This window comes from Zootoca vivipara, chromosome 10 (assembly GCF_965207765.1).
Source record: "Zootoca vivipara chromosome 10, rZooViv2.hap1.1, whole genome shotgun sequence".
Classification (NCBI taxonomy): Eukaryota; Metazoa; Chordata; class Lepidosauria; order Squamata; family Lacertidae; genus Zootoca; species Zootoca vivipara.
Window position 1 is genome coordinate 46,913,930 of NC_142593.1, and position 12,618 is coordinate 46,926,547.

The window sequence follows — 12,618 nt, forward strand, 5'->3', positions numbered from 1 at the left end:
CTTGGAAGCAAGTCCCACGGAGCTCAATGAAGCTTACCTTATTCCCTAGTAAGCTTTATTTAGGATTGCACCCTCACAGCTTGGCCCTATGTGCGCTGGCTGGGGGACATGGGACAGGGCCTTCTTGGTGGCTCCTCCCAGATTCTGGAGAAGCTCCTTCCCTAGAAAAGCTAGACTGGCTCCTTCCTTGCTGTCCTTCCTCTGGCAGGGGAAACTTCCTTGTTCCAACAGGCTTCGGGGAACTGGCTTTTACTGAAAGGGCTGCCGCCATGCAGTTTTTATTGTAATTCTTCATATGGTCTTAACAGATGTTATGTAATGTATATAGCTTTACTTCTCTCCATGTGGGACACAGGTGGCGCTGTGGGTTAAACCAGAGCCTAGGACTTGCCGATCAGAAGGTCAGCGGTTCAAATCCCTGCAATGGGCTGAGCTCCCGTTGCTCGGTCCCAGCTCCTGCCAACCTAGCAGTTCGAAAGCATGTCAAAGTGCAAGTAGATAAATAGGTACCGCTACAGCGGGAAGGTAAACGCCGTTTCCGTGTGCTGCTCTGGTTTGCCAGAAGCGGCTTTGTCATGCTGGCCACATGACCTGGAAGCTGTACGCCGGCTCCCTCAGCCAATAACGTGAGATGAGCGCCGCAACCCCAGAGTCAGTCACTACTAGACCTAATGTTCAGGGGTCCCTTTACCTTTTACTATCCATGCTTAATTGGTTTTTAGTGATGTTTCTGCACCTTGTTCTTAGCTGTTCTTGTTTTTCTATGAAAGCCACCTTGATTGAGGAAAATAGGTGGGGCTATATAAATATGTAGCAATAATAAGGCCTCGTTTTACTCCATGGGGCTTTCCTCTTAAGGGTACACAGCTTGGCAAAGCCTTTCAACCACACTCACTTCACTTTAGTGCCATTAAAAGCACGTTTACTCTGACAGGAAGCCCCACTGGGCCGAACGGGGCTTGCTCCCTGGCAAGGCCATACAGGATCGTATCCTCGGCTTGCTGCAGGCACCGGCTTTATTAACCTTCGGAACCGCCGCCGCGAGCTCAGCCCTCCTGAGGGCGAGGAGGAGGCGCCAAATCCGACTCGGCTGGGTCTGAGCTGAGGGAGAGCCTGCCTGCCTTCTGTTCCCTGGGCCATGGCGCTGCGCGGAGTGAGGGTGCTGGAAATGGCGGGCCTGGCGCCGGCGCCTCTCTGCGGCCTCATCCTGGCCGACTTCGGGGCGGAGGTGGTGCGGGTGGACCGCTCTCCCCGCGCGGCCGTGTCGTCGGACGTGCAAGGCCGCGGCAAGCGCTCCCTGGCGCTCGACCTGAAGCAGCCCCGGGGCGCCGAGACGCTGAGGCGGCTCTGCCAGAAGGCGGATGTGCTCATCGAGCCCTTTAGACCAGGTGCCGAACCGCTTGTGGGTCGCGAAGGGTCAGCGGGGAAATGGTTTTTTTGGGGGGGGCGGGACGGTGTTGGGGTCTCCCCTCGCAGCAGGGCGAAGGCTGTGGGGTGGGAGGCAGTTGCCGCTTCGTAGTAGGACGTGAAGGGTTGGTAGCGGGGTGGGGATGAGAGGCAGCCTCACCCCAAAAACAGTGAGGCCTCAAAAACGGTGGGCGCGGGTTGGACTCCATCTCCCAGCCGCCCCAGCTAACCGTGGCCGACGCTAAAGCATTGTGGGAGTTGTAGTCCAGCGACCTTCTGAAGGGACCGCAGTTACTCTTTCTTGGGAGGTATTTTTGCCCTGACAGTTGTTGCCTTGTGCCTCATTTTTTTCCTCCTCACCCAACCCCCGCCTTCAGTTTGTGTGGCGACGCTTCTCTGCCTTCCCAAGGAAAAATTCCATAAGTCCCCCCCCCCAAATGCAGATGTTTATCGATATGGCTTGTAGATAAAAAACAACAACAAGCAGACAATAAATAGCTGTGTAAAGTGCGACGATCATTTTTGTACCTGCTTGCAATACGTGGAAGTTTTTTTTTTAATTAAACCCATGGAAAAAGAATCTTCACTTTTTAAAAAAGTAGCAGCTCAAGTTAATTTTATTAACTGTGCCCACAGTTTGGATTTGAGATTCAGCTGCAGGATGTGTGTGGTTTTGCTCACAGGGGCAGTGTAATACTTAGGACAGAAACATTTGAACAATCACAAGCAACTACTTTCACATGGAAAATGCCATGGTGCATTTTCCTCCCTCCCACCCCCCATTCACAGAGGTGAATCTTCTGTGTTTGTGTTTCAGGTGTTAATTAAATACTGCATTTTTATCTGCACTGACACTTGGGTTGCTCACAGGAGTAGAGCAGAGTTGGCCCACCCATAAAGCAAGGTGAGGTGACTACTTCAGGTGGCAGGATCCACAAAGGGCAGCGGATCCCAATGTAGATCTTTATGTCCGACTTTTTCCTGATATAGACTCGACCCTTCTACCCTAGTGGGGAGGAGGCACCATTCTGTGGTTTGCCTCAAGTGCCAAAATGTCTTGGAATAAACTATTCTCTGAAGCAGATTTTTTAAAAGTCATATACATTCGGCTTTTAATCATTCGAATCTACACTCACTTCACATGCCATTGAGAAAATGTGGAAAGGAAAAATTTGCCTTGCACTTCCCCTCTGTCATTAATGTAAATGCCCAAAGTCAAACAGAGAGCAAATACCTAGGGGTGACTTATTATCTGTCTTCTTTTGCTTGAAATTTAACTTTTACAGCTTTCCCTGTGGAGTAGTGCAAGTTTTCCTTGCATCAAGAACTTGTGTATATACCCACCAGAAGAGAAGACCTGTGAATGTTCCAGTCTGAACTTCTGAAGAAGCATAGAAAAGGAAGCACAAAGCACTTGTGTCCTATCAAAAGTTGCTCTGGGTTCTTTCCCCCAAAATTTGAAAACAAAAACTAGCCATACAGAATATTCCATTAAAGAGAGAGAAGAAAATGGAACAGGCTACTCAAAAATGGTCATGTGACAATTCTGCCTTCATATTCAATATGTGTATAACTTCATACTCTGTATAATACTATTTATACCTTCACATATGTTGATCTGCTTCTTATTTTTTTAAGTAGAGTTGACTTATTTTATCTTCCTGTTCAGGTGTCATGGAAAAACTTGGTCTTAGCCCAGATATCCTCCTCCAGGACAATCCCAAACTCATCTATGCTAGGCTGACGGGATTTGGACAGTTGGGAAAATATGCCAAGTTGGCAGGTCATGATATCAACTACTTGGCTGTGTCAGGTACATTGTGTGACTTAATTTCTTTTTTAAAAAAACAGCAACCCTATATTTAATAATAATTAACTTGAAAGAGATTTGTGGTTAATATAAACATTAATTAGGAGGCTGTGGGGTACAAATGGGTGGTTGGGGTACAAATAAAATGATTATTATTATTATGCAGATATGCTTGGTTGTAATTCATCAGTGTTAATTTTTTTGCATTTGGCCAATCATTTATTTTTATTTGGATAGTAAACCAAGGCTATAGTTCAACATCAACCTTTAGGGTGTTTTGCTTTTGTTTTGCTGGGAAGAGCATACCTATGGACTTTGCTGCAGAGTCCAACTGTTTGAGGTTCACAGTAAATTCTGTCTATGTTTACTTTTATAATGTGATACTTTGTGATACTTCAATATTTCTTTGAAATAGTAATGGTTACCTAAATTAAATTACCTAAATTAATAAATGAATGAAATGGTTGTTAACTCTTCCTGACCTAAAGATGGTTTGGGCTGGGAATATATCCTATTGAACACAGGGGGACTTATTTCCAAGTAAACATTCATTGGATTGCACTGCTGAGCAGCAATGGTATATTTGAGTAGATTGTGTGAAATATAGTAATAAAGCTATCATGATAATAATATTATTTACTGGAAAAAATACTTGAAACTTATTGATTAGAAAGCAAACCATAGTTTTTTATCAATCAGAGAAAACGTTTCTATATTAGGAATTCTTCAGTGGGTCTTTCAATGCAAGGGACTTAGTTATAATTCCCGCCTGTTTTCAATGAAAGGCTTATACACGTGTTTGTTGCTAAAAACCATCTTGAAGACCTGGCAAGCATTTCCCCCAGGTGTCTCTTTGCAAAGCCTCCACCCCAGTACAATGCATTCAGCAGCCTAAGAATTTAATTGGAGATTGTTAGAAAATTGATGACTATACATATCTGTGTTTAGAAGACATTCATATGGCTTTCATAACTGGGGAAATTGATTTCATTATTACTTTGTGTATATCTATTATTGTATATAGGTGTGTTGTCAAAACTTGGCAGAAAAGATGAAAATCCTTATGCTCCTATCAATCTTCTGGCTGATTTTGCTGGTGGCGGTGTTATGTGTGCAATGGGCATCATTATGGCACTCTATGAACGTACAAAATCCGGCAAAGGGCAAGTCATTGATGCAAGTATGGTAAGTTAAAGAAAACAAAACAAGTTACAGACTGTTAAAGATAGGGCATGTGGAACTGTTTGTACTTTAAGACCAACACATCAGTGCATAAAACCCTTTTTCTATTCAGTTCTTATTTCCAATTCCAATTAAACTTTTTATTGCACTAGCCATAGGCCATGACATCATTCAGAAGAAGAACAAAACAACAACAACAACCATAAAAATCATTGGCCCCGGACATACAATAAAACCACGGTCACGGCTACTAAAATTATTTGTTGCATTAAATAGAACAGAATAGCAGAAGATTCTCAGGTAAATTGTGCCAAATTAAATATCTGAATCCCCTTTGCAGTTGACTGCTATTTTGTCTAGTTCCTTCCTCCTGATCTTCTTAGCTGCCAACGCATAGAGTGCTACTTTATAAGTAACAAAGTTGTCGGTGTCGCTTAGCAGCCATTTCACCCTTTCCACCCTATTCAAATGTGTTCCAGTCGTAAACAGGTTTTATAAATTGGTCTCTTGGGTCTATATATAACGGGCACTGCAATAAATAATGGCACAGGTGCTCGACACAGGGTTGTCCATACAGACAGAGTCTCTCTTACCGTACTGCCCATCCAACACTGTATCGATTGGAATCGTAGTTCTGTAAAAGCGATTCAGTTAAAGCTATGGTTTTTCCCAGTAGTAATGTATGGAAGTGAGAGCTGGACTATAAAGAAGGCTGATCGCCGAAGAATTGATGCTTTTGAATTATGGTGTTGGAGGAGACTCTTGAGAGTCCCATGGACTGCAAGAAGATCCACCTTTGACCACCTTATGAGAAGAGAAGACTCCCTGGAAAAGACCCTGATGTTGGGAAAGATGGAGGGCACAAGGAGAAGGGAACGACAGAGGATGAGATGTTTGGACAGTGTTCTCGAAGCTACGAACATGAGTCTGACTAAACTGCGGGAAGCAGTGGAAGACAGGAGTGCCTGGCGTGCTCTGGTCCATGGGGTCATGAAGAGTCGGACACGACTAAACGACTAAACAACAACAACAGAGCTTAGCCAGGATGGGTTGCCACCAGCCCATATGTGTCTTAAATAGTTCTCACGGCATCATGTCTTCACCTGGTGCTTTATTTAGTTTTAAACTCTCTATCAGAGATTTTATCTCTGCAGGGGTCACCGCTTGCCACTCTGGTAAATTTGACTGATCGATGATCACCTTGGCATTGGGTGATTGCCCTGTTTGTTCTCAAAAAAGTTCAGCGTAGTAGTCCACCCAACGTTGTGCCAATATGGTGGCATCTAGTGTTGATCTTGATTCATTTACGCCCCGAGATACCTGAAGCCAAAACTTGTCCTCTCTTTGCTCAGTCACATCCAGTTCTTAGTGCTCTGTTGTGTGTCTGACTTGCACCCCCTTCGAACACAGCCGCCAGATTCTCTGGATGAGATGAGCAAACCCAGCTGGATATGGGGATTTCCTTTGTTAAATCAAGCTAATTTCTTGGTCATCTCTTCTCTTGATTTATTGTTGCATCAAATTATTTTGGCATCAGATTAATTCATATTTATTCAACAGCTGGGTCTCTGCTCATGCTTTCATTACAAGTACTTCTGTAGGTAACATAACTACAATAGTTTGCTGTGGGTAGAAGCTAGCAGTTCTAATTCCATCTGAAATGTTCTTTCTGGCACTTGCTCAACATTAATCTTTGTTTGCTAATTTCTCAATAAGGCAAAGGGTATGGAAGCTTCCACAACTGTAGAAATAGTGAATAATCGTGGGTGCTGATGTTCGTATCTGCTTTAACACATTATTATATTGCACATATTTTGGCAGCTACAAACATTTCTGTTTCTAAGCAGGCTGCCTGCCATTAGATATGTGATCCTGAGGAGTTTGGATTTTATGTTATTTGTATTGTTGATCTTTCTTTTCTTTTGGTTTATTGCTGTATGCAGCTTTAGACAAGAATTGCCCAGAACAGCAGCCTTGAAATATTTCAAAGCTTATCTGGAAACCCCGCCTCAAATAATGCCTTAAATCAGGGCTATGGAACCTTTTTGGGTTAGTGGACCAAATCATTATCTGGCCCCACCCCATAAACCAAATCTGATAGATCAAAGGGACTACCCTCTTGTCGAAGTTCATTGTGCAGTGCTTCCCAAGCACCGGACAGCTAGTTATTGGGCACATGGGAAGTGTAGTGCAAGGGGCTGTCCCAGCCCTGTGCTCAGCAAAGCTCCAAGAACAAGAATCCGCTTTCAAAAATGTTTATTTTTAAATGTAAAAGTGGAAAGTTAATAAAAATGGGGGTGGGGAGGGAGAGACTGTTTTCTGCAGTTATAAACTACTCTGCTGGTGTTGCTGGACTCAAATTCCCACCAGCCCCAGCCAGCATGGCCAAAGTCAGGAATGATGGGAGTTGTAGGCCAACCACACCCAGAGGACCACAGGTTCCTCACCCCATCCTTGCATTGAAGCATTTGTGAAGGCCAAGGATTTAGTGACATCCAAAGTAGGAAACATATTTTTGGACTATCTAGCGAGACTAGAAAATTAATATTACCAAACAGTGGGCAGCAATGTAAAAGCTAATAAGAGGTGTTTGTTTGTTTGTTTGTTTGTTTGTTTGTTTTGTCAGTTTAGGGTGTTACTGTATTACCTCAGTCAGAATACCTAGCAGAAAAATATTTTCACTCTTACTAATATATTTTTGTTTTTTAAAAAATGTTTGTCTTTAAGGTAGAAGGCACAGCGTACCTGAGCTCTTTTCTGTGGAAATCACAGACCATTGGCCTTTGGAACAGATCGCGTGGGGAGAACCTCCTGGACAGTGGTGCCCCTTTTTATGAAACCTACAAGACTAAAGATGGGAAATTCATGGCTGTTGGTGCTCTTGAACCACAGTTCTATAAGCAGTTCATCAATGGTAAGTTAATCTACAAGAGGTGTGTTTTTAAAGGAGGAAGGGAGGAAGTTTTGGGGTACCATCTGTTTTTAGCAAATATGCAAAAATTAGTAGTACAGTGGTACCTCTACTTACGAATAACTCTACTTACGAATGGAGCTCCGTCCGCCATCTTGGATGCGGTTTAGATAGGATTTTTTCTACTTATGAATTTTTAGATAGGGTTGCTTCTACTTACGAATTTTTTCTCCCAATGCATTCCTATGGGATTCGACTTACAATTTTTTTCGACTTACAAATGTGTGTTCGGAACGCATTAAATTCGTAAGTAGAGTTACCACTGTAGTATTGTAGCACTTAAAGATGCAAAGTAATTTGAAGATTAATCTCCTTTGTCTGTACAACAAATATTCCCATTTTACAGATGGGAGAACCAAGCGTTATAGCCAGTGAAGTAGCTCTGTTAGCACAAGTATTTCTGTTTGTGCAACATATCTTTGCCTCCATCTCCTCTCCCTGTGTGCCTCCACACCCTCCCCAAATCTGCTCGGAAGAGTTGGAGGGAAATCCAGCACAGATTTTGGGGTGGGTGAGGTGATAGGAGAGGGAGGGCAAGTTCCATTGTGCACCCAGAAGTCCTTGTGCTAATTGAACTACTTGGGGCTTGAAAGACTGAGATTTTCCCAAGGCCACCTAGTGAATTTATTGCAGCTGTGTTAGTTCAGCTTCAAGCCCTAGAATGTTTGTTTTGTAATCTGTTGAACTACTTTGGCTAAGTTTGTAGTTTTTCAGGCGAGAGCTTTATCTAGCTTCATTTCATCAGTGATTAAGTTATATATATATATCTATTTGTTGCACCAGATCAGCAAATGATCAGCAAATGTTCAACCCTCCTGCAAGACCAGGTTCGCTGACAGAGCAAAGTGGCAAGTCTGTGTGTGCACAGAGAACATTTGCTAATGGGTACAACCCTTACAGTGAAGTTCTCAATTGGTTTCCATCTTCACAAAGGTCTAAGCTTATTTTGTGAGTTTACAAGGATTGGCAGTTGAGCGAAGAATATGGCCTGGAAGAAGCCCAATACGCCAAACTGAAATGAGCTCATCTGCATGCACACTCCTCTGCTTCTGAATCAGGACAATGGAAGCAAATGAAGCGGGCAAGGGGAAGGAAAGAATACCAGATTTCTACTAGAGTAGGCAGTCATAGTGAGTCAGTTTGAGGATTTCTATTACAGACAATGTTTTATTTTTCTTTAAAAATATTTACTCTCATTTTGACTCAAGAAAATCACCGTTTTATAGTTCAAATTGAGAAAAATAAATATGGTAAATGGACAAAAGTACAAAGATTTACAAAATGTTTAGGGGTATGTGTACCCCTGCATACCCCCAGAAAAAAGCACTGATTACAGATGTTAATATCCAGCACACCATTCTTAAAAGGAAACACTGTGGATCTAATGCAAGTTCCATCTGTCACAAATTGGCATTGATTCTTACTAAAATACACATTTAGATCTGGGGCTAGCATTACTCTAGGATGTTTGCTTTCATAACGAAAACTGATAGTGTACATCAGTATTCCAGCATCTGGTGCCCCATTTCCTCTCTCTCCCATGTCTAATGCTAAATTGGAATGCTTGGTCACCCCATCTCATTTGTCTTGTCCCTTTGACACTCAACTTTCATTCATCATTCCTTTTATCATTGAACTGTTTTGTTTTTTTAGTCTTGAATGAGGCTGCTTTTCCTTTTAGTAACTGAGTATATTACTCAGTATAGTAGGCATAGGACAAACTTTTCTAATAACTGTTTTAATCTGAAGCAAAGAGACTTGCCATAATACAATTTTTTCCTTTGTAATATTTTTGGATTGTACAGAAGTGTTGAAATCTTAAAAAATAAAGTTGTTGTTGTCTACAAGTTGAAGGCAAGGGTGGGAAGAGACATGATCACTAATATTTGATTTACTTACTTAAAATGTTATGTCTCACCTTTCCATTGAACAAAGATTTCCAATGTGGTATCAAATCAGTATAAAAGCATAATAACATAACAATGCAATCATGGCACCAGCAACAATAAAACAATGCAGTAGTTGCTGAAGATTACATAGTCTATAGCTGCATAATGGAATAATTGAATAATCATATTTATATAGCTTCATGTAGGCATGTTGTCTTATTCAAAGCTAATAGAATGAATTTAGAACATTAAAGCACTCAACTTTAATATCCACATATAAAAAACTAGTGCCTTGGGCTTCAGTTATTTCCTGGGCTATAATATATATTCATGGATATCATTTCCTGTTGATGGCTTGTTTTCTGTTCAGTAAAGCAGTAAAATTGATTGGTATGTATGGAAATGTAACCTGAAGTTTTATTATAGAGTAGTTCCAATAGGGCATGCTTGAAATTTGCACAGAGGCAAAAGCCAAAGTTTGAAGTTAAGTGCCTAATTTCTCTAATCCTCTTCTTTTGCTGCTATAGTTCTCTCTCTGTCATATATATCTTTTAGCTGTTGATGTTGTGTTCTCATCTCAGTAAGGGAAAATTCAGAATAGGATCCTGATGAATTATTTTCTTGGGGATGCTCAAAAAAGTAGTGCTGCTGATTCAATACAGCTACTGTAATAAATTTCCTGTACTCTTCCAACTAGTTATCCTTGAGAGAACAACTCCTAGATGAAATCTACATATATTTTTTAAATGCTGTGAAAATGCATTTAAAAAAAACATTTTGAAAAATACATTGAATTTTGCATAGCTCACTGTCTCCATCTAGTGTCACATTTGTATATTGCACATTTTAAATGTTTTATTTGCAGCCATATAGCTGCAAATAAGCTGAGTCTCTAAACAGATTTGTTAACACATTCCAAGGGTTGAATTGGAGTACGAAGGTTAAAAGAAAGTCAACAAACACTGCCAAGTTAGGGTCTCTTGCTTTGCCTTTTATCCTTCTATATTGTAGTATTTGTAGAACAGAGTAAGTTGCTTTCTGCTGAGTCAAATCAATGGCCCATCTGGCTTAGCCTATTCTGTCTTGACTGTTCTTTCTGGTAGCAGCTCTCTACGGTCTCTAGGACAGGTCTTCCCAATCTTTTCCTACCTGATCCTTTTTACTGGAGTTGCTGAGTAATGAACCTAGGACCTTCTGTGTGCAGAGCACCAGCTATATCTCTAAATAAGTGATCACATAGACAGTATCAGAATTCTTGTGGCGTAAGCATTCATTGGCCAGAGTCAGATTTATCTACTGTATTATCTTGAAGCCAATAACATTGAATTTGGCCTACAAGCATTCATGCCACAATTAATGTATTCATTTTTAAGATGCCACAAAGCTCTCTGTTTCTGCTGCTCTAGACTTGCACGGTTACACTTCTGAAATAGCAGAGCTCATTTCTGGTGGATAGTATTTGCAGTTTCCCAGAGGGACACAGTGATATGTGGATGAACCAAGAAGTTCAGGTAGATTGTGTGGCTGAAACAACCTAGTGTTCCTTCTCTGGTTTGAGATGCACTGTCAAGATAATGGTTGCTTAAGTAAGTTTGCGCATTGGCACATCATTGGGGATATGCGTGTTTATCTGTAAACATGAGGTGTGTAGCTATAACCTGTTTTAGACGTTTCCTGTAGCCATCTCTTTAACCTTTGGCTCTTATACTGTTCCTGGTTGTTAGTAATAAATGCAACTTTTGGCAAATCTCTGGGAATTAAATTGGCCCATTTTTATTTTTATCTCTTCAGGTCTGGGGCTAGATGATTATAATCTTCCTGGTCAGATGAGTTTCTCTGACTGGCCTGCAATGAAGAACATGTTTGCAGATTTATTTTCAAAGAAGACCCAAGCAGAATGGTGTGAAATCTTCGATGATGTAGATGCTTGTGTGACACCAGTCTTGGCTTTTGATGCTGCTGCCTCACATCCGCACAACAAAGAACGTGGTTCTTTTCTTAAAAATGACCAGGAGGAGATAAGTCCTCGACCGGCTCCACTTCTTTCTAGGACCCCAGCTACTCCTTCTTCCAAAAGGGATCCGTTTATAGGAGAGCACACTGAAGATATCCTCCTGGACTATGGCTTTTCCAAGGAAGAAATTTCACAGCTCCATTCTCTTAAAGTAATTGAATTCAATAAGCCAAAATCCAACTTATAGTAACTTCACAAATCAAAGAGTCCTACACACTGGCAGGTTATATTTTCACCCCAATTTGTGCAGTATTCTTAGCAGGGAGACATGTTGCAAATTATCCTTTTCATTTTCTTTTCAAGAGGATGCTTTGAATGATAGTGAAATTCACAGTATCATGCAGCTAGCTAGGCTTGGAAGAAGCTCGTTTCCTCCCTTCCTGCCAATGCCCCTTGAGAGCCATACATTTAAGCTGTGAGAAATGAAGCACTAGCCAGAAAAGATGTACACTGATCCATGTGGATCATCCTGCAGTGCTGGCACTGAGAATCACACTTTTGCAAATAAAGGATCTGCTTGTCCCAGTGTCCTGCAGAATTGGCAGGGGGGGGCGCTATATTGGTCTGTGAATTGATCGCTTGAAGAAATTATCAATGCCAAGTTGAGGCAGATTTTCCAGCTGTGTAAAGAATAAATAGACTTTTTTTTTAAATAAAAAAAACAGAACTGTGTTTCCTTAAAAATTACACCCTGAAAGTATTTTCAGAAATGCCTTAAAGGTTTTTACTCACAATGCAAGGATTAAAAATCTCCATTGCTTTCTTCAGAAAGCAGGTACTGTTATTTTCAAAATGATGTGCCTGTGGAGTATGGGGGGGGGAAGGGCATTATTCTCTTTGTACAAGAGAGCCTTGGGTGTTTAAGGGATGTGAGCATTCATCATTGTTTTCCTCCTCAAGATTTTATGCTTATATAGAATAACAAATGGAGCACACAAAAAGTAGCTTCCTTTATTTTAGCATTTGCTATAAGTGTATGATTGAATTGCAATGTGCTTAAGTAATTTTATTCTTATTTTATGCAAGTGAAGGATTGGAGTAATGCTAATCTGGTTTTACCTCTTCGATTTTGCGTTTGCAATTTGCTGAGTCATTTTGTTGTGGTTGAATGCCAAAACAAGCATATTACAATTAATTGAATGTTCCGTAAGTTAACTATCAGCATGTTGCAATCCTTTAGTCTCTTTTTAATATACTGTAATTATCTAAAAACAAGTGTTTTTCATAACATGTGCAAATTCCTTTTCTTACAAATAAAAATGTAAAATTAATCTCCAGCAAGGAAACTGGATTTTATTATTATTTCAGAATGTTTGCATTTAAAGCTTGACCATTATTTCAGAAG

At 41.0% G+C, this 12,618-nt stretch overlaps 1 protein-coding gene across 1 annotated transcript; it reads left to right on the forward strand.

Moving 5' to 3' along the window:
* The first annotated feature begins 887 nt into the window (after positions 1 to 887).
* Positions 888 to 12,550, forward strand: AMACR (alpha-methylacyl-CoA racemase). The gene is made up of 5 exons (XM_035100649.3): positions 888 to 1,388; positions 3,077 to 3,220; positions 4,242 to 4,402; positions 7,127 to 7,313; positions 11,051 to 12,550. The coding sequence occupies exons 1-5, from the start codon at positions 1,139 to 1,141 to the stop codon at positions 11,458 to 11,460; spliced, it is 1,152 nt and encodes a 383-aa protein (XP_034956540.3). The 5' UTR covers positions 888 to 1,138; the 3' UTR covers positions 11,461 to 12,550.
* Positions 12,551 to 12,618: the final 68 nt, after the last annotated feature.